The sequence below is a fragment of the Dipodomys merriami genome, unplaced genomic scaffold (assembly GCF_024711535.1).
Source record: "Dipodomys merriami isolate MVZ:Mamm:240054 unplaced genomic scaffold, mDipMer1.0.p SCAF_60, whole genome shotgun sequence".
NCBI lineage: Eukaryota > Metazoa > Chordata > Mammalia > Rodentia > Heteromyidae > Dipodomys > Dipodomys merriami.
In genome coordinates, this window is record NW_027206180.1 from 6,484,709 (window position 1) to 6,506,318 (window position 21,610).

Here is a 21,610-nt window from a genome sequence, read left to right on the forward strand (position 1 = left end):
GAGGCAGGAAGCTTTGGCAGCCTAGGGACAGACGTGGGGGTGAGGTTCATATGTAGCCCTGGGCCACTGTGTGGCCACTCCTTTCTCCTGTGTCCTGTCCTCTCCCAGCCAGCGTGGGGTGGCCTAGGGTCAGGTGGCCCAGCTCCTAGGATGTCCACCACACAGAAACCATCTTTACAACTCACTTTTATTGTTTCTTTATAAACTTCCTCTCACATGGAGGAATATATTGTTATAGTCATTAGCTTATCTCTTTTTTTAAAACTCTATGCTAACAGCAATGGAGCCAAGAGGAGGAAAACATAAGCTACAATAGAAAGGCACTTAGAACCTGTTAAAATACTGACATCCGGAATGTGCAAGAACAAACTGACAACAACAAGTACACCGGCCCTTCCAAGCCTGGTCTATCACCAAGTCACATGCTGAGCTAATGTCACCATCCAGTGCCCTGTTCCTCTGCTCCTGGCCTTGAGTCTCAAACCCCAAACCCCCCCAGCCAGGGACTTAAGGCCTGGGGCCCTAACAGGGTGGGGGCGAGGTTTCTGGGTCCTGGGTGAGGCGGAAGGAAGGAGACCAGCTCCCTCCCATCTTGCTCACAGCCCCTTCAAGGGGTAACTAGCCTGGGTCCTGAGCCCAGCTTCGGGGTGGGCCAGGTCAGTCAGGGTCAGGGTGACCCCTCTGGGACAGAAGGGCAGTCCAAGAAAGGGTAGGGTCAGCAGAGCTGCTTAGAGGAGGAGAGGGCTACCAAGGACCTCACACACACACACTTGGCCGCTCTTTTGTTCTACAAGTAGGGAAATGGGAGGACTTGGCCTCTCCACGGGCCAGGAACAAGACATCTGGAAGCTGCTGGTGGGAAGGAAGCAGTGAGTGGACTGTGGGGTAGGAGGTCCAGCATCCCTGGATTGCACAGTGGGGTTGCAGACCACGTGGGGTCCCAAAGAAGGGAACCACTAAAGGAAGCCACCCTGTCACAAGTCCTCCAGCCTGCTCTTCTCAAGCCCAGGGCCTCCAGGCTACAGCCCCCAGAAAGCTCCTACCTCTAGGCCCTCCCTGCATGCTGATGTCGTCGTACCTGCAGGCCAAGAGCTGCCTCCCTGCCTAGGCTATCCCCAGCCAGCCTCCTACTCCTGGGCTGGACCAAGGCTCTGCAAACTGCTACAAAACAGCACTGCCCAGGCCGGGCCCAGCAGGATGAGGCCAGAGCTCACCCCAGCCCCAGCTCCTGTTCCCTGAGCCCAGGCTGGCTGCAGCAGGGGCTTGGGTCACTTGGATATGTTGCCAGGGCTGCCTGACACCTCCCTTCCCTAGCACAGGAATCCCATGGGCCTGCGTTCCACGCTCCCAGGCGTGGTGCCCCTTCCAGCAATGGATGCGGGATGGGGGCAGCTGGCAGAGCGGGCCTTCCTGCCCCAGTGAGCTGGAAGGCACCTTGTCGTAGGGGTGGGTGAAGAGAGCAGGCTTCTTCCCTGTGGCTCGGGAGGAGGGCCAGGGGGAACGGGTCTGGACAAGCCAAGGCAGGAAGTGAGGGAGGCACCGAGGTGGGGGGACAAGGACTGAGGTGGAGGACAGAAGCTATACGGCAGGGCCTGGAGTGAGGCCTGAGCACCTAAGAGCACAGCTCTCCTTGGACAGCAGGTCCAAGCCAAGCCCTCCCTCAGGAGCTGGAGCCAGCAATGACCTTCTAGCACCATCCTTGCTACCCAGCCCTCCGGGGCTGTAGCTGCCCTGGGAGCACGGACACCCAGGCCCTGTGGCAGTAGGACATTATTGCTATTCGCAGAAGAGTTTCTGTTCGTCGGGGGACAGCGCCCGCGGCGGCCGGCGGGGCTGCTGGGCAGGCGGCTCAGTTCACCACGGCTGGTTTGAGCAGCACGGAGCCAGGTGGGATCACCACCCAGCCCGGAGTTAGTGCTTCGGGGCTGCTGGCTGCCGAGTTGACGCCAGTGGACAGGTCCAGCACGGTGCCTGGCAGCAGGGGGAGTCCATCAGGGTTGGGCCGGGAGCGGCTGCTCTCCGTCCTGTCAAGGGGAGTCTTGCGGCCCTCCATGCCCAGAGCCCTGGCGGGCACTGACCCCCGCCCCTTCTCCCCCTCAGCCTTGCCGCCAGCGGAGCCAGCGAGGAGGGAGACCACAGGCAGGCCCAGTCCACCAGCCCCAAAGGGCGAGGGTAACAGTGGGTTCTTGGCCAGATTGAGGGGCAGGACGGGGCCTGGCAACCCTGGACCCATGCTCCCCCCTGCTCCAACCCCCCCACCGTTGCCACAGGCCAGGGCACTGAGGTCGAGGGGGCCAGGGGGCAGGGGCAGGGGCAGGCCAGGCAGGCTGGGGCCTCCGAAGAGAGCAGCAGGGTTGGGGATGATGATCTGGGCCCCACTGACGTAGGGGCCGCTGTCGGGGGTGGGCAGGGGTGGTTTGGGAGGTGGGCGCAGCTGCAGGAGCTCCTGCTGCTCCTGAGAAACGAAGTGGCCATGGGCCTTGATGTGCTTGCGCAGCGAGCTGGGATCTGTGTAGCGCTTGTGGCAGCCAGGCATCTTGCAGTAGTAGGGTTTGTCCACGTAGTGGGTGCGGGTGTGCTTGAAGCGGTCACTGGAGTTGGAATAGCGCTTGTTGCAGCCTTCGTAGGGGCAGACATAGGGCTTCTCACCTGTGGGAGTGGGGGTACCAATCTGACTGTGCAGGTGGCAGGCAGAGCAACCCTATCAGGCCCCAGTCCGCTGAGGTCCTGCTGTGTGTCCTTGGGTTCCCCCACCACAGACACGAACGCTGACAGGCTGAAGGGGAGCACCTGGCCCAGGGCAAGTGCTGACTTGCTAACTATGCTTTGTTTTGTTTTGTTTTGTTTTTTGCCTTACTCAAAGATGAGTTTTTACCCAGGGCTGTTTTGAGGACTGAAACTCTCTCACCAAAACTTCGTAAGTAGCTGAGATTACAGCCAAGTACCATTACATCCAGCTGTGTATGGGGTCCTAGAACTGTGGTCCTCTTGATTTCTGCCTCCCACTCAGCTACATTAGAGGCATGAGCCACCACTGTTAGCCTTCTTTAGTTCTTTTTTTGGGGGAGGGGGAGAACAGGGGAGTCTTTTGTGGGGCTTGAACTCAGGGTTTGGACGCTGTCTCTGAGCTTTTTATGCTCAAGGCTTAGCACTCTACCATTTTAAGCCACAGCACCATGTCTGGTTTTCTGGCAGTTAACTGGAGATAAGGGTCTCGTGGGCTTTCCTGCCCGGGCTGGCTTTGAACCATGATCCTCAGATCTCAGCCTCTTGAGTAGCCAGGATAACAGGCGTGAGCCACCGGCACCCGGCACTTGTTCTTCTTAAGGCAGTGATTAGGTCTGTGCCTGGAGGCCAGAACTAGCTCTCCTGTGGGTTCTGGGTGCAGCGAGGAATAAAGCAGCGCCATCTCTGCCGTCCCTTAGGTGTCACCAGGCAGGTGGTACAGGTGGGGCCACTCACCAGTGTGGGACCGGTTGTGGATCTTCAGGTTCTCCAGGCGGGAGAAGCTCTTGTTGCAGGTGGGGCAGCGGTGCGGCTTCTCGTTGGTGTGCGTGCGGATGTGGATGAGCATCTTGTACCTGCTCGGAGGGGAGGGAGGCACTCAGCCCACTGCAGCCCCAGCCCTGCCCTCCTAACCTCGCCCCGCTCCCTCACCTGGCATTGAAGCCCCGGCCATGGCGGGCGCAGCCCTCCCAGTGGCAGCAGTACCCTGCGTCCTTCTCGGGCTTGACGTGGTAGTCGTTGACATGGTCCACCAGGTCTTGCAGGAGCTCAAAGAGCTGGTTACACTGTAGGGGGCCAGGTATGGTTCTCAGCCCGCATGGCCCCGGCCACACGGCAGTCCTAGACACTCCCTTCCCCACTCACCTTGGCCCAGCGACACACCAGCTGCTTGGGCAGGGGCAGCTCTGGCGAGAGGCACTTGTCCTTGGTGGGGGTGAGGAAGGAGGAAGTGGGCAGGTGCAGGGCTCCCCCAGAGCCCAGGGGCAGAAAGAACTGGAAGGAGCTGGGGACGCCATCCAAGTAGCGCAGGGGCTGGAAGTCCTGTGGGGTGAGTTATGAGGAAAGCTAGTCCGTGTCCCAACTGGGGGCCTCGGGTAGGCCCAGCTCCACGCCTCCCCCGGAGGTAGGCTGAATGGAGCCCCCCAAATGCTCAGGTCCTAATTCTTGGTGCCTGTGGTGTGTGACTTTGTTTATAGACAGTGTCTTCGTGGACAGAGTTAGTTAAGAGGAGGTCCTGCTAGATTAAGGCTGTCTTAAGACCAATGGCCAGTGTCTTGTATGAGGAGGTCAAGGAGGTTTGGACAGATGCACGCAGAGGGAGGGTGAAGACACAGGCGAGGTTGGAGGGGTGCAACACCAGACCAGCACTCGAGCTTTGAGCCTCCAGAAGCAGAGGGAGGAAGGGGTCTCCCCTGGAGCCTCTGCGGGAACCCAGCCCTGCCAACACCTCCAGACTTTAGATTCCAAAAGTGAGAGAAGGCCAAGTTTCTGGTAGTTTTGTTTTTGAGGTGTGTGTGTGCTGAGGCTTGAACTCAGGGCCTCAAGCTCTTGCTCAGCGTTGTCCCTCCATGGCTAAATCCTACACCACTTGAGCCAGTCCTCTAGTTTCAGCTTTTTGCTGGCTAACTGGAGATAAGAGTCTTGAGAGTGTGTCTATCTGGACTGGCTTCAAACTAAGGTCCTCAGCTCTCAGCCTCCTGAGTAGCCACTGGCAGCTTGAAAATGTCTGTTATTTTAAGTCACCCAGAGAAGCCCACTGCACCTTCTTGCCTGGAATCCTCACCCCTCCTTACCGGGGCTGTGGGCATGGGAGGCAGGTCCCCATTGCCCTGGCGCTCAGGGGACAGGGAGCTGCTGCCATTGGGGGAGTCCAGGCCAGATGGAGGGGACAAGCTGAGGTCCACCAGAGGGGCTGCAGAAAAGCGTCCGTCTACCTTCTCAGGGAACTTGGGGTTCAGCAGGAAGCCTAAGAGAGAGGCACGATTGGAGGGGCGGGGCGGAAGCCAGGCGTCCCAGAGGGCCAGGTCCTAGCGGCTCTGGATCCCCACTGGGACCCCCAGCCACAGGTTTCAGGGAGCAGCTGCTACGGCTGACAAGGTGATGGCATCACCCATTTTGTCCAACCTTCCGCAGTGAGCTCTGCCACTGCGCAAGACAGGAAATGGGTAGCACCGTCTTCTGGACAGGGCTGGTCTGGCACAGTGGGTAATGGAGACCAGAAACCTGAACACAGGCCCCTGGCTGGCCGTCAGACTGGCAGAAGGAGTCCCTTCGAGCTCTCCCCAGGCTCTGCCTACCTCAGAGCTCCCCTCTGTAGACGAGAGGGGCTGGGCTGGGCAGGGCTGCCTTCACAGCCATCCACCTCTGCCAAATGGCACATCTGGTTTTCAGGATCCACTTGGAGGCAAAAGATGGGGTGACTGCCACGCCGGGCCTGAGCACCAAGACCTTTTGAGATGCACTTGCTCGGTCTGGTCCCCAAAATTCTCGCACCCAAACTGACTAGCAGCCCAACCTCAAAGCCCACGCCCCTTTCCATGGCCTGCCGGAGGTCAACTAGAGCCTTCCGGTCTGAGCACCCTGCCCTGCCCAGTGCCATACCTGAGGTGGGGGAGCCCGGGGAGCCCGGCGTGGGGCTGTCATCTACCAGCCCCAGCTCCCTGTGCAGCGCCCGCTGCCGGGCTGCACCCAGTGTCCTCTCCCGCTTCTCTCTCGCCGCTCGGAGCTTGGTGATGCTCAGCTTCAGGTCGAGCGGCTCGTCCAAGGAGTGCATGGCGGTGGGGGGGTGGTGAGGGAGGAGGCAGCAGGCAGAAGGGTGCCCAGTGGGTCTTCAGGCAGGAACCTGCGGAAGGACAGGAGTGTGCTGGAACAGTGGGACCCCAGGCAGGCTGCACCGGCAAGATGTAGCTGGTGGCTCATGCCTGTAATCCTAGCTATTTAGGAGACAGATCCGAGGATCGAGGTTCAAGGACAGCCTCCAATTAATTATCAAAAAGCACTAGGCAGCAGTGGCTCATTCCCGTTATCCTAGCTACTTAGGAGACTAAGATCTGAGGATCACAGTTCAAAGCCCGCCCGGGCAGGAAGTCCATAGACTCTTATCTCCAGTTAACCACCAGAAACATGGAAGTGGTGCTGTGGCTCCAGTGGTCGAGTTCTCGCTTTGAGCTGAAGAGCTGAGGGACAGCGCCCAGGCCCAGAGTTCAAACCTCACGAACAACAACAACAAAAAAAAGCTGGAGGCATTTGGGTTCCTTTGCATGAAACTTAAGTGGGGAATTTTGTTTCTTGAAACCAAGTCTTCTTATGTAGCCCAGACTAACCTCAAGCTTACAATCCTCCTGCCTCAACTCCCCAGTGCTGGGATTACAGACATGTGCCACCACACCTAGTTGAGACTTGAGTTTTGGAGAGCTTGGATGTGGCCAGCGTGACTCAGGAGATGGCTACCCAAGTCCTGGTAGTCAGATCTGGTAGGGCTGGCAGCCATGCCTGGGAAGCCTGTCAGCTGAGTCGGAAGATGCAGACGCATGCCAGGGGACCAATGAACGTCCTCCAAGGTAGTGGTTACTCCTCGGCGACCCACTGCCAGTACCCCTGCGCCCCGCTCTCATCTCTTCCCAGCAGGCCTCCACAGCACCAAGGGAAGAACCAGGCGGACAGCTTGAGCCAGGGAAGCCATGCAAGGCTCGGCCATGACTGCACAAGGGCTGCCTGCCGCAGGCAGCACAGCGCACCCCACCTTTCAGATGAAGCAGAAGAGAGACATCCACACAGGGCCAGGAGAGACGCAGAGCTCCCGGCTGCCACCAGGGGGCAGCTGGGGACTGTAGTCAGGCAAGACAGGGCAGGGTTGGCAGAGTACAGGAGCTCAGTCATCTGTAACACTTTTTTTTTTTTCTCTTAAATCGGGCACAGGTGGCTCACACCTGTAATCCCAGCTATTCAGGAGACTGAGAGCTGAGGAGCTGAGGATTGAAGCCAACCTGGGCAGGAAAAGTCTGTGAGACTCTTATCTCTAATTAACTACCAAAGAGCCAGAAGTGTTTTCTTTATCACACTGGTGATGATGCTATCATGGGTTTCATTCTGTAACTTTCAGCCTTCTAGAATATCTCACTGGCATAGTTTTCTTAGGTCCACTGACCCAGGAACATCAGCTCTTCCTCCCAAGTCCCGCTTCCCCCGCGCACAAGAGGGCACCCCTCCCACGCCATGCTACACCTGGCCTTCACACTCTGCCTGCTAACCAGGCCGCACCATGCCGCTCTCTGCATTTAAGGGATGGATGCGGTGGGCATAACCACCGTCTAGAAAATACTTGGGACATTTCACCATGTGCATCCTTAGAGGCTGGTGTGGCCCGCACGAACCCTCCCACTGGACAGCGAGGGGCCGAGGGTGACCTCTACTTCCTTGCTCATCCCTTCTCTAAGGCCAAGAACCCTGGCAGACTTACTCCGCCCCCATCTCTGCCCAACCCTGCTCATCATCCCCCCCATGTCTCCCACAAGCTCCAAGCTTCTCTCCAAAGCACACAGAAAAGGAGATGGTCCCTTCCCTGCCTTGAGATACTGGCTGCTTGTGGGGACCCACAGCAGGCCCCACCGCATGGGCTGCAGAGAGTCAGGGCACAAGGAGGCTGCCTCACCTTCCCGGGCTGCGGGCACCTGCTCTTGGCCGGGGACCCAGGGCAGGACTTTCCCTGTTGGAGCCATCGTGTGTGTGTGTGTGTGTGTGTGTGTGTGTGTGTGTGTGTGTGTGTGTGTGTGTGTGTGTGTGTGTGTGTGTGTGTGTGTGTGTGTGTGTGTGTGTGTGTGTGTGTGTGTGTGTGTGTGTGTGTGTGTGTGTGTGTGTGTGATGATGATATGTTCTCTCAAGCCAGGCCTGGACCACAGGCTCCCAGGAACACAAAGCAGATGGGGACTGGAGTGCCAGCAGCTGCCCCCCTCAGAAACTCAAGACCCTGGCTGGCAGGTGAGTCCTGGGTCTGTTCCTATACTCCTGAGCCATGAGTTGCCCTCTACCTGACCTTCTACCCCCAGTTATGTCTGTCTGTCTGTGTGTCTGCCTGTCCTTCCACCTGTTTATTTTTAGACACAGATCCAGTCTAACCTCCCTGAAGTTCTACTGTGCTGGGAGCCATGGAGGGGGAGGAAGGAAGTAAATATTTATGCTGATTAAGAATTCAGGAGCCAGGAAGGGCTGGTGGCCGGGTCCCTCTGCTGGCCCTCCCTCCCCACGGCATCCCCACCCCCCCACCTTCACAGGGCAGGACGCTGCTTCTCACTGGCACCCTTGGCACCTGCCCCACTGTCCCATCCTGTCCCTCCCACACCCCAACCCCACAGGGAGCCAGGGCAGAGTCACAGGAGCCAGGGCACCTGAGGTGGTGGATGCTGGCCCCAGGAGAAGCCCATCTCTCTGGGTGCAGCTAGACACTAAAGCAGGAGGGGGACTCCAGTGCCCCCCCCATCAGCAGACCCAGTCCTCAGGGACCCCACCCCACCCCCAACTTCCTGCCACTGGATTCTGCCCAGGGAGGCAGGGGTTCATGGACATAGAGGGCCAGGCAGGCGTCACCGCCTGGGAGAGGAGGAGGAAGGAGCCGCCCGAGCCCACACCTCCCAGCATCCCCCTGCCCAGGTTTCCTCTGAAGTTGGTCCCCCAGGGAGATGGCCTGTAACCCCACTCATGGTCTGACCTTGGCCAACCTCTAAGTGGCCCTTCCCTGCCCCCCTCCCTGGCCGGCAGCAGCCAGTCTGCGCTCGGCTCTGCCTCTTTGTTCCGGGCTGGGGGAAGAGGACAGGCTAGAGCCAGGTTCCTGATCTCCTAAAAGCTGGGACCCGGCCTCGCACCCCAGGTTTAATGCTGGAGGGGAAGTGGTGGAGGGAGTGAGCTCCCTCCTGCCATGCCCACCCCGAGGCCCCCTGGGTGAGATCTGGCCCCAGTGTACCTACTGTCCCTCAGAACTGGGCTGTCACAGGCAGGTGCTCCTGGGGGGGGGGTCTGGGCTTCATTCTCCCTTCTGGGGACGGCAGTTCGCAGCTGCGATCTCTGACCCAATGCTACGTTGGGAGCGGTGCTCACCCCAGGCCACTGGAGGTGCTCGCCACACCCACCCACGAGGGCAGCAGGGAGGCCACACCACTGTGGCGAGCTGCCCCGGACCTGCACAGCTCCCCGCGCTGCAAAAGGAACTAATTAAAGGAGAGGGAGCGGAGGAAGCAGGGAGGGAGGAAGCGCGCGGGGGTGGCGGGGGGACCACCGGGGACGGAGGGGAGGGGGCGAAGGCCCTCCCCCACCCCACCCCAGGGCGGGGGTCACCCGGAGGGTGGGCTGCCCTCCCCTGCGTACCCCCTCTACGGGGCCGAAACAATGGCTGCCATTGTGCGCCCCTGGCCTTCCTGCACAGAGGCCCCCAGCTGCAGCGGAGAGGCAGCGGGAGGGCGCCCGGCCCAAGGCCCACCAGCCATTCCCCAGGGCGCGTTTGGGAAGAAGGCCTCCATCTCTACCCAATGCCCAATGGGGAAACTGAGGCTGGAGGTCACTGAGCAAACAGGAGCAGCTAGAATCCTGGGGAGGGGGGGCAACAGACTGGCCCTGAGCCTGGGGGAGGGGAAGGGGGTGTGTACACTGGCAGACAGAGGACAGGGGCCTTTGAAAAATGGGGTTGCATCCCTAGCCACCCCACAGCAGTATGGGGCCTGGTGAGTGGCTGCTATGGACCAGTGTTGGGCAAGGGCAACACGAGGCTCCCCCCCCCCCCAGATTCCTGGGATAGTCCCGAAACTGCCCCTTTGGTTAGCTGTGTCTAGTACTGCCTGGGACTTGGGGGTAAAACCTGCAGACACACAGCTCACAAGTTCATGTACCTGTTAGCTGGGCTTTCTCTGTGCGCGCCACGGACTGTGCTGATTCAGGCCATCACGTGGACACTGCTCTTACAGAGGGGGAAACTGAGGGCCAAAGAGGAAGGCACCTGCCCCAGGCTACAGGAGTAGATGAGTTGCAAGTCGTGGGTACAGGCAGGATGACAGTGCCCACTGTCGGCTGCTGACATCCAAGGACATGCCAGCCAGCACCTGCTAGGGCAGGGGCTGTTTCATTCCCATTTTACAGATGGAGAAACTGAGGCTCAGGGGAACTAAGTGACTCACTCAAGGTCACGGGGCTTTGTCCATGGCAGAGCCGGGTTTCTTAGCAGCTCCTGTGCCCTTAGACATGGGAGAAGGCAGACAGGGAGCTTAGGCTAGGCAGCCCCTCCCTAGAGGGGCTAGAGGCGGAGCCCTGAAGAGGCGGGACAGGCAGTGGGTGGGCGCTGGAGGGGCTGGACGGGGTGGAGGGCAGGAGGGGGGGTACCAGGAAGTTTGGAGAGCTGAAGGCAGAGCCCTGGCCAAAGAAAACGGCCTACAGCCCTGCATTCCTGGGAACCAGCTGAGGCTCCCTGCTCAGCCCAAGAGCTCCACCCTCCTTGGCCGCCTAGCATGGAGGGCTGCGGGACAGGGGGGCAGGGCCTCTGGCCAGCCCCCCTTTCCTGACCAGGGAGCAGTGCAGGGCTCCAGATTCAGGTCAGACCACCACTTGAGCCCCCAACCCTGCTCTGTGGTTTTCTGCCCACGCCGCCTGAGCCCCTCATGTAGAGTGGCGAAGTAAGGGGACCCTGAATGGAGCTTTGAGGAGAAACCATGTGCTTGCTGCACATCAACCATTACTTAAGTGTTTCCCATGGGGGTGTGCTAGTCAGCATCTCCAACAGAGCCTAGCACACAGTAGGAGCGTCAGCATCACCCTCACGCACCTTGTGGCTGTTTATTGCTGAGTGACCCCCAGTCTTCATCTCGCCGCAAACCAGAACTTTGGGTTTGTCAAGGCTATTGCCTATGCGGGAGTCTTAGGCCCCCACTGGCCTCCAGAGCCGGTCTGAACCGGAGGAGCTGGAGGGAGGTGGCTCAGCTCAGGGCCTGGACCTTGCAGGTCCCAGGAGACGGCCTGGGCCGGCAGCACTTCCTGGATGGGCCTGTGGGGGTTCCTCTTCCCTGGGAACTTCTGGCGAGACAGAGCGCCCCTCCCCAGGGAGTGGGAACAGAAATATAAACTGTCACGGGGACCTCAGGAAAAAACAAAAAACCCCAGCTCAGCAGTGGCCAAGTTATTCCAGAGTCAGGTACCTGGCCACAGCCTCCCATGCCCCGCAGGCTGTGGGGCTCAGTCCCTGTCACTCATCTCTGAGCCTTGGCTCCTTGATGGCAATTCAAGAAGCCACCATCGTGGTGGTGGGGAGGGGATTCAGGGTACCCTCAACCCAAGGCTCCTGATGAGCCCTGGAGCAGTGCCTGCCACACAGATGATTGCCAACTGGTAACCCTGAGGGCTCATTCACACACCCGGGTTGGGGTGCCCCACAGAGCACCCCCCCCCGGCCTGCCAGTGGGGAGGGCGGCCCGGGGTGCACGCATGCTCGGACACACCTCCACCGCTGTCCTGCTGCAGGGCTGGTATGGCACAGAGGCCTCCCAGCATCCCCGTGGCCCCGGGCCCCCCTCGGTGGCCCCCACCCCCAGCCGCCTGCAGCCACCTTTGCACAACTATGTCTGGTATTTTCCTGTCTGCCCAGCTCGGGGGTGGGGGGTACACGGGGCCATGAACGCCGCCTGCACCTGGGCCTCAGCCAGAGACGAACCCGCCAAGCGGCCCCCACACTGCCTGCCTGCCTGCCTGGAAGGGAGGAGAGGGCTGGGCCGGGCCAGCCAAATCCCTGGGAGGGGCAGGCACCGAGAGAGCCAGACAGCAACACACACCCAGCCAGGCCAGGCACAGGCAGAACTGCCATGGGAGGGGGGGCCTGGGCGCTCAGCAGAGCACTCTGGGGTCTGCACAGCCATGGGCCAGTGTCCCATGGGACGTGAACTATCACTCCCATACACACACGTCACACCTGGGCACACATGGGACTCAAGCGTCACCCCATGTTCCAGGGTCAGGATTCAAGACTCAGGAGGCTGCATGGGTGTGGGGGGGAGGCAGGTGTGGGGTTCAGTCCCCAAAAAGAAGGACACTACACTTTTCCCAAGCCACGCCTAGTGATGGACAGATGCGACCAGAACTTCTGAGGAGTCCGGGGGGGGGGGGGGGGGGGCGTCCAGTGCCTGTGATCCACCTCTTCCCACAGCCTTGGGGCAGGCACCAGGCCACCAGGTACCACAGCACCTGGCAGCTGGGCACGGGTGGGGGGGGGCCGCTCTGGACTTTGGCCCTTCCCTGCCCCCTTCATCTCATTTATGCATTCCAACACCAGGCCCTCCGCTGGGTTCCAGGGGGCCTGTGGGTAACTCAGATGGAACGGGGCCTTACGGGCACCCAGAAGCACTTAGAGACAGGCTGCTGTGCTGAGGGTTGGGGGCAGGAGCCCAGGGTTGGTCCTCCGTGGCCAGCGACCAGCCGACAAGCCTCCCACGCACCATCCCTGTTCCTCTCGTGAGTGAGGTGCACTTCTCCCCATTTTCGCAACGAAGTAGACGGCCAAGGTGACAGTTCACAAAGCAGCAGTTTCAAGTCCAGTGTCCTGGACCTCAAAGCATGGCCCCAAGAAGCCCACAGGAAAGGCCATCACAGGGGGCTAGGCAGGGACCTGGAGGACATGAGCGACCAAGGCCTGTTCTGCAAGAATGCCACCGGCCATCAGCCCAGAGCCTCCCTTTCATGGGCTTTCCTTTCCCCAGAGCCGGAGGCTCCTGCTTCCCAACCTCACACCCTCGTATTCTACAGCTGCCATTCCCTTCTCTAGCAAGTCTTCTCTGATCCGCCCTCTCCAGCTCCAGCATTTGCAGCTACCTCCTCCTGAGTGCCCAAGTCAGCCAGTCGAGGCCTGGCCTTTTCCCTGCTGCTGAAGGCAGCAGTGGCCCTCAGCCCAGGTCCGGGCTGAGGCATCACGAGTGCTGCGATGTCACCAGCCCCGGAGCGTGGAGCGTGCCGTGTGCCTGGCGCTTGCAGTGCTGCAGGCGCTGCCCCCTGACCTTGGGCTCCAGGCATTCGCGTGGCACTTGAAGCTTTCTCCAGGGGCAGGGACCAGGGCCCTGGACAGCCCCAAGCCCACTGGAGATGAAAAGACAGCAGACCACCCCGGCCTCAGAGCCCCATCCCTCCTTCCAGAGGAAACTGAAATCCCCAGGACTCAGAGTTATAGAGTTAGCCCAGACCCGATTTGATGTGGGGCAAGGCCCTGGGCCTTAGTTCCCCACTGGATTGGACTGAAGCCGGAACACGCTAGAACCCCTTGACCACTGTCCTCACACGGCACCGTCACACGACCCCCTCACTTCTCACGAGCACCTGGTCTTCGGTGGGTGTTGGCTGAGTGAGCGCATGGGTAAGTGGGTTCACTTCCTATGTCCACTATCCAGGTGCAGTGTGGGTAGGAACTGGACAACCTGAGGCCCCAAAGGGGGAAGTGGTTCCCAAGGTCAAGACTGGAGGCTGGGCCTGACACAGAGGTCGTTTCTTCCTACCTGCAACGAGGGGCCCAGGTACAGCCCTGTAAGGGGGAGGGGGTGAGTAGGAGAGACAGATGGACAGAGTGACCCTCCCTGGGGAACGTTCACCTCCCCAGTTTCATCTCCTGTGAATGCCTCCCCCAGTCTGGGCCCAGAGAAAGACCAAGCATAGAAGCCCTCGCACACAACCTCAACCTCTACCTTCTGACCTTCTGGGCCACCATCCTTCCTCACCCACTTTGGGCAACAAAACATTCAGAACCAGAGCGGCCTCCAAACTCAGCCTGTCGTCCCCTTCCAGAGGGAGATGCCCATCACGCAGAGCCCTGGCAGACTTGGCAGACGGACTCCAGCGCCATGCGGACCGGCCCGGTGGGTGAACAGTGAGTGGGTGCTTTTTTGGGGGGTGGGGATGGGCAGGGATGCCAGGCTAAGAGTCAGCAGCACCAGGGTGGGAGGAACATCAGAGGATGATGGGGGGGGGGAACCTGAGGACTGGGGGTGGGAGAGGGGACACTGCAACTGGGGTCACTGTGCCTCAAGTGTGGAAGAAGACGCCGGGGGCTCCAGATAGAGAGGACCTAGGGGAGAAGCAGCCCGGGCAGGCTGAGACCTATGGGGGGCTGGCAGCAAGGGAGGAAGATTGGAGGGGTTTCCTCTGGTCACACATGCCCCCCCCACAGACACAACAAGCCCTTGTAGTGGGTGGGGGAGGACAAGGGGTATGGGGAAGGGGTGGGGGCGGGTAGACTTGGGTGGATTCCAGGCTAAAATGACATTTCAGACTCCTAGATGCCACCTCTCCTTTGTCCCTCCCTGACATCAAGTGACCTCACACCAAGCCCCTGGATGTCCCAAAGCCTCATTTCTGTCTCCCATCCCCGGTGGGGATGAGCACTGGTCTGTGTGCGCTGTGCCGGGTGCACAGCCCCCCCCCTCTCTGAAAGGAACTGTTTTTCCTGGAGGCTCCCAGTCTGGGCTGACTCAGTAGGCTGGGGTCTCCTGGGGCCTCCACCGCTTCCCCACCCGCCTTCAGAGGAGGGGACCCAGGGCTGGGTGTGAATCCCCTCCCGGGCAGCCATCTGCCAAGGCTGGAGCACGCTAGCGCGCGCGCACATACACACACACACACACACGCGCGCGCGCGCACGCATACACACACGCGCATCACACTCAAAAGCTGGGGCGCCTCCCTGCCCTGGGTGCTACCTGGCCCCTCAGGCAGCCAAGACAAAGAGCGTGAGAAGCCAGTACTACTGGACAGTCCCTACAATGGCCAGCCTCCATGATCTTCACGCTGGGAGAGTCTCAGCCCTCCCATCCCCCACCCAGGGCATGGAAGCCCCCCTCCTCCTCCCCACGCCCCTCACAACCCTCCAGCCCTGCCCCTCGCTCATCAGAGCCTGTCTCCCTCCCACCAGGGGTAGAGGATGGAAGGCCAGCGCCAAGGCTTCTGCGCCTGCCCAGCCTGGAGGCTCAGAGGAGGTGTGCCAGCTGGGACACCAGAGAGCGGGTCACCCAGGTCGGCCCGCTGCCAGAGCGGCTCCTGATAAATGCCCTGAGATCCTCGAGCCTCAGAGCAGGAGAGAGCAGTGCCCCGGTGCCTCCCCCGTGGGGAGGCCTGGAGCCACAGGGTGGGGTTCACCTGCACAGGAAGGGTCCGTGGGGGTGCAGGGTGCCGAGCTGTCAGGGACAGGGCCCCTTGCTACTCGCAGGCTAGGAAACTGGCGGGGGCCCCCAGCCAACACAGGCCCCATGCCCCTTGACCTCTTCCCATCCTGAGCCCCAGTTTCCTCATTGTCTAGTAGGGATACACAGACCTCTCTCACAAAGCTACGATTCCAGGTAAGAGCAGTGGCCCCTACAGTGGAAGGCATTTGTGCTGCTTGGATTTTCCCCCCAAGGGGTGATTAGGGGTCCCCCCACTACCACCACTAGCACCTCCACCACCAATACCGGCAGCTCATTCCTGTCCCTGAGATCAAAGCAGTGGCCAACTCTGGCCCCATCAACACTAGAGGTGTTTGTCAAAAACTGCCCAGTCCCAGACCCCAGCCACACCTGAAGTAGAATTCACCGGGGTGGGGACCCAGCCACCTGGGAAACTACCGAGTCAGCAGCTGTGTCCTAGAAGTCTGGTCTAGGCTGTGTTCCCTGTACCTAGGCTAGGGCAGGGCTGGGGGTACGCCACCCCTATTTGGGTGTCCTCTAGGAGGTGAACCCCCAGGACATGCCAGGGACTCAGCCCATCTCTGGGGACCTTTCACAGTCCGTGGGAGAGACACAAACAGGCAGTGAGGAGGCCCATTTTTCTGGCTGGTCCTGGAGACCCTGCCACCTTCACCGCCCAGCTCACTGCCGGCCTTGCCAGCGAGGATGTCCCCATCCCTGAGGTCAGTTATCACAGGGAGGGTGTCCCAGCACCCTGTAGGCCCCGGATGCCTGCTGTGAGCTATAAAATAACCATCAAAACCTGCACCCAGCAGGGAGGAGATGGGGGGCTGGTCTTCTGTGGCCTCAGAAAAGGCAGTACCCCCTCATTCCACCCTGCTCAGGGCCTCTCTTCTGGAATCCAAATTTCCCACTTGGGCAAGGGGCCTCCTAGGCCTCTTGCTGGATGCAGGAACCTGAAGAGGTGCATAGGGCTGGGGGTGGGGGGTGTGCTCACCAGGAGCAGGGTCCCAGATCAGTTCCCAGCATGCCTCCTGAAGAGCCCCACCCCACATGCCTCCCAAAGAAAGAGAAGAGCCGCAGGCCCCAGCCCTAACATCTGGTCCCTCGCCACAGCTGCTGCCCCCCCCATCCCGAGATTGCCCCAAACGCTGCCCAGCGCAGGTTTCCGCCCCCTCACCCGAGTGGGAAATTCAGATTCCAGCCGAGTCCAGCTGGGTAGATGGAAAGGCACACAGGGAAAACACATTTTTCCCTCCACACTGCGCCAGCACAGACCCTGGGAGGATTAGATGGCCCGGAGACCCTCCCACCGTCCAAGACCAAGGCCAGCCAGCGAATAAAGATGGAGGGGCACTGGGGGCAGCAGAGGTGGCGTCCAGCCTCCCTCCAGGCCCAGGGGAGGGGCCCTGGCAGCAGAGGTGGCGTCCAGCCTCCCTCCAGGCCCAGGGGAGGGGCCCTGGCAGACCTTTGTCTTCCGGCTGACCAATGCAGCCTCGAGTTCCCCCACCCCACTTGCGCTCCTAGGGAGGGGGGCCTGGGCAGGAGAAGCAATGGCTGTGGCCACCCCTTCACAGCTGGGCTTTTTAGAAACAAAAGCTTTGGGGAGATGTGGTCCACACGATTGTTTAAAATGAGGTTTTGGGATGTCTGTGGCATCCAGTTATTCATGCTGGATCCTCCCACGGATAATTGAGAGTTGGCTTTTGTTGGACTTAGCCTCCCTCCCCCCCCCCCCCCAGCCTCCAGCCCCAGTCTTCTCAGGAACTCTTAAGTTCAGGAAGCTCACCTTGTCTGACCCCTCAGTTTCTACAGATAAGGAAAGTGAGGCCGGAAAGGGGAGGAGCCAGCTCCAGGTCCCTTGGTGATGATGCCAGAATTTGAACCCAAGACATCAGACTCCCAGACCAGGGGCTTTTTGAATTCATCCCACAGACTGAGGCGTAGTCCCACAAATCCCCCAAAGCCACTGACCCCAAAAGCAATGGTGCCTGGAAGTGGGGTGACTCACTGTCTGGCTTCCCAGGGCACCCCCTCCCTATCGGGAGAGGGGGACTGGCAGGTGTCCCTGTGCAGAGAGCCAGAAGCAGGGAGAGGCCCCCCAGGGGACCTGGGACAGGGTCACTCAGGGGCCAAAGAGCCCCAGCTGGAGGGATTTAGCACAAAGGTCAAAGGTCACAGACAGGGAAGGACTGGCAGGCATAGGGGGTCAGGGGGGTCAGCGTTAATGGCAGCTCCGGAAAGGAGGGGGGAAGGGAAAAGGCTAAGAAAACAGGACTCCTTCCAAGGGGTCCCCACGCCAGAAAGATGAATGTTCCAACCGTGTGGCACTGCCTCCTGCCTGGCTGGCAGCAGACAGGGCCAAGACCGACTGGGGGCAGGTACAGAAATGGGCTGGGCTGGACTAAGCAAGAGGTGACCTGGGTGGGGGGCTCAGGTGCAGTCCCTCCCCACCAGTAAGGCCCAGCCAGCTGGGAGGCCCAGCCTGGGCGAGGGGGTGGGAAGCAGGGGGGAGGGCTCCGAGGTCACCAGGGAGGGACGCGTGGGCCGGGCTGGGACAGCTGTGATACTGTGCCCCAGGATGGGGGCCTGGGGAGGGGTGGGCGGTGGGAAAGGGGCGCATTTCCCTCCCCCGAGCATGGGGGGGTGCTTTGCCAGACCAGAAGACGGCACAGCCGACTTCCCCCCCTCCTTCTCCCTGCCAGGATGCCAAGACAGCAGGCCGGATAGCTGCCTACCACACTCAGGGTGGCAACCCCCAAGAGCCACTGCCCGGGAGGCCCTAGCTCCGGCCCAGACCAAGACCCAAGACCCGCAGGAAGCCCAGGCCTTGGCCAGGTCCCCGGCCGGCCTGGCTGCCCCCTCGGTGTCAAGTGTTCCCTCCAGAGCCAAGATCCTGGGCCGCGATGGCTGGGGTCCCAGGCCTCCTCCCAGGATCCCTTTCCAGCTTCCCAGGCCCCAGGGCAGGGCCGGGCAACTCCCCGCAGCCGCGGCTCCCCGCCACCCTCGGGCAGGGCTGGGCGGCCGGGCAGACGGGCGGCCGGCGGCCCCGCGGACCCCGCCGGGCAGGGCGGCGTGCCAAGGCCTCCAGGTGCCAGCCTGGACTCCAGCCCCATCTCGGGGGCCTCGGGGAGCGGCGCGGGCACCTCCCTCCCCGGGGATGCACCTGCCTCGCCCCCTCGGCCGCCCTCCCCCAGACCCACCCGGCCCGGGCGCTTTCGGAGCCCCGGGCTCGCGTCCCCCCCTGCGCCCAGCCCCTCACCTGCTTCCCTCCGTGGGGCAGGGGACGACCGAACCCCGACCTGCCCCCGAACCCCCACCCCACCCGAGACTGACCCCAGGACCACCCGCTCCCGGCCTAACCCCGGGCGGCCGGGAGGCTTCCCGGGCGAGCGCGGCTCCTCCCGGACCCCGCGGGGAGGGGCGGCTGCCCGGTGCCCGGACAACTTCGTGCCCCGGCCCGGGGCGCCGTCCTCTCACCCCGCAGCGCCCCCCGCCGCGGACGCCCAACTTCCCCGCCGAAGTTTGCTCCCCGCCCGGGGCCGCGGCGGCGGCGGCCCGGCCGGGTCCGGAGGCCCGAGGGCGGGAGGCAGGGAGGAGAAGGACGGAGCCCGCGGGACGGAGCCCGGCGCCGCGGAGGAGGGAGCGCGCGAGCCCGCGAGCGAGCGAGCGCGGGGGCCCGGGCGAGGGCGCACAATGGCCCGGGGCGAGGCGCGGGCGCGGGGCGGGGGGCCGGGCCCGCTCCCCGGCCCCGGCGGCGACCCCCGGCGGGGGGGGGGGGCTTCCTACCTCGGCGGCGCGGCGCTGGCGCTCGGGCCGCGGGCTCCGGCGGTCGGCGGGGGGCGAGCGGGGGCGGGGCGGGGCGGGCGCGGGGCCGGGGCGCGGGCTCACGGGGCGCGGGCTCCCCTGGCACGGCCGCCCGGCGCCCGGCCGCTCCGCCACATCTGCAGCAGCTCGGGCAGGGAAGGTGGCCGCGGCGGCCGGGCCGTGCGGGGATGTCTGCGCGAGGGCGGGGGGAGGCGGAGGGGCGGCGGGAGGAGGGCCGGGCGGCCGGGAGGAGGGGCGCGGGGGGCGGCCTCCCTCCCCCGCTCGCGCTCGCTCCCGCCCTCGCCGCAAACCCCTCCAGCCGCCGCGGCCCCAGGCCCGGGGCGCCAGCTGCCAGGCGGGGCGTGCGCGTCGGGGGGAGGGGGCGGCCGGCTGGGCCGGGGGAGGGGCGCGGAGGGGAGGGAGGAGAAAGGAGGGGACGGGAGCGGAGGCGGGCGGCCGAGCGGGCACCGCGACGGAGGGAGGGAGGGGGGCGAGACGCGCGCGGCCGCCCCGCCCCCGGCCCGAGGGCAGCGCTAGGACACGGCCAGGAGGTGGCCTGGGGGGGACCCGAGATCCCCCGCCCGGGGGAAGCCCAGGAGGGGCGGGCGCGGCCCCCTGGAAAAGCCCCACACGCGCCGGGGGGCGGTGGGGGGGTCGGCGGCCGAGGGGGCGGGGAGCCTCGCCGCCTCCCGCGGGGTCACCTTGGCCGGGGCCCCCCGCGGCCCGGGCAGCTGGGAAGGCGGCGGGAATGCTGCCGGGCTGCTCCCCGGCCCGGGTTTCTCCGCCCAGTCCAGTTCCAGGAACGCGCGGGCAGAGGCCTCCCGCGGCGGGCGAGGCAAACCCGGGTTCGAAGCCCGCCGGTGCCGGCGGGGCCGACGCGCCCGGCCTTGGCCTCAGTTTCCCTCAGAGTGGAAATCCACGCGGGGCCCGGCCCCCGAGACACGGCGGGCTTTCTGCTCGTCTTGCTGTCAGCAGGCTGGGCAGACCCGGGTCTCCCCAAGCCTGGGGCGTCCGCCCCCCCCCCCGGGCATCTCGGTGCCCGCCCCGGTGGTGATCGGATCGATTCCCTGCTCCTCGCTGTCCACACAGGCCCAGGGGCTCGGGGAGGCTCCGCCACCCCCCCTCCGGGCTAGCGCGGAGTGTGACCGGGTTAAACATTAGCCGGCAGATGGGCCGGGGAAGGCCGGCTTCGGGACCCGGAGCCTCCCGGAGGGGAGCCGTTCAGGGCGGACGCTCCGGGTCCCACGGAGATCGGCGGGGCGGAGGGGTGACGAGCGCCCCCTCCCCGCGGCGCCGGGCACCGCCGGCGGGGTCCACAGCACCCCCTCGTACCAGTTCCACCCAGGAGGAGAAACAAAAGACGCCCCGGTGACCGGCCGGGGTCCGCGGCGTGGCAGAATCGCGCATGGAGAGCCTGGGGGGCTCCGCAGTGAGGAGCGTGTCGGGCTCTCGACTCAATGTCAGACACCAGCAACGCAAAGCAAAACACAATACTCACGGGGGCCTGCAGGATCGGGCGCACTGGGCCAACAGCCGCTCGGCTGGCCTGGGGAGACTTAGGGCTAAGACTCTCACCCTGGAGGGCCTTTCCCAGCGCTGGTCTTTCTGCACGTTGCTCCCAGGAAGAACTTGGAGCTGGGATCTCTGAATCAAGTTATTATAGGCCTGCGGCTGGTCAATTCCAGGACTTACCTGGTGACCAGAAGAACCCTACATTTGGCTGTTTGATGCCTGCAAAACCAATAAGAATGGAGAAGGAGTTCCATCCACCCCAAGTAGGCCCGCACATGCCTCTGCGGCAGAGGCATGCTAGCCGGGCTACAGAGCTCATTCTTCGTTCAAACAAATAAAAAAGGATTCTAATCTCCAGATGACCAAGCCAAAAGTTCCCAGCTTCTGTATTCAGCTAAACCACTTCTTGCTCCCTAGCCAACATTTTCATCCCAGTCCCCACAACCCTGAAGGTAAATCTTATTTCCATTCCCACTTTTCAGAGGTTGGAAACAGGCAGAGGATTACACCAGGTTGCCAACTTCGTGGATCCGAGTTGTACACAAACTGACTACCTTCCTGGGCCATCAGGTAACCAACAAGGGAGGAGGGAGGAGCTGTTTTTTTTTCGGGGGGGGGGGCAGGGGTTATTCTTGTTAGTGAAAAGTGAGTAAGGAGAGATACCCTCCTTTCCTGCCTTCTTTGTGTGTGTGTCCTGGGGCTTGAGCTTAGGGCCTGGGTGCTGTCCCTGAGTTTTTTGGTGGTTGATTACAAATAAGAATCTCACAGACTTTCGTGCTCCGCCAGCCTACAAACCACAATCCTCAGATCTCAGCCTCCTGAGTAACTAGGATTACAGGTGTGAGCCACAGCACACAGCCCTCCTTGCTGTCTTGCTGATCTTCCTTCTCCGGGTCCCTCTTTGAGCACACACCCATCCTTGCTGAGTTAGATAGATTCACAGTTGTTCTCCAAGGAGTAGGGGTGGCAGATATTGTCTATTCTGTCACTCCTCCTGGAGGATTCTGCTCAGATGGGGCTGCCACACGTAAATGCTTCCTAAATATTACTGATTGGTCTATTTGGAGGCTGGATTTGATGCCCTAATTCTTGACCAATGAATATTAAGTGTACCAGGCTCC

At 62.2% G+C, this 21,610-nt stretch overlaps 1 protein-coding gene across 4 annotated transcripts; it reads right to left on the reverse strand.

Moving 5' to 3' along the window:
• Nucleotides 1–173: 173 nt before the first annotated feature.
• LOC138814586 (zinc finger protein GLIS2) lies at nt 174–19,157 on the reverse strand. Of its 4 annotated transcripts, none has more exons than XM_070003605.1 (7): nt 18,960–19,157; nt 5,608–5,848; nt 4,800–4,972; nt 3,871–4,047; nt 3,712–3,791; nt 3,463–3,581; nt 174–2,649 (listed from the first exon to the last, which is right to left on the reverse strand). In XM_070003605.1, exons 2-7 carry the CDS (start codon nt 5,777–5,779, stop codon nt 1,850–1,852), a joined length of 1,521 nt encoding a protein of 506 aa, XP_069859706.1. In that variant the 5' UTR covers nt 5,780–5,848; nt 18,960–19,157; the 3' UTR covers nt 174–1,849. The 4 variants fall into 4 exon arrangements, with proteins under 4 accessions (XP_069859706.1, XP_069859703.1, XP_069859705.1 ...); XM_070003602.1 differs by having other exon boundaries at nt 3,658–3,791; XM_070003604.1 differs by lacking the exon at nt 18,960–19,157 and adding an exon at nt 18,507–18,553 and having other exon boundaries at nt 3,658–3,791.
• Nucleotides 19,158–21,610: the final 2,453 nt, after the last annotated feature.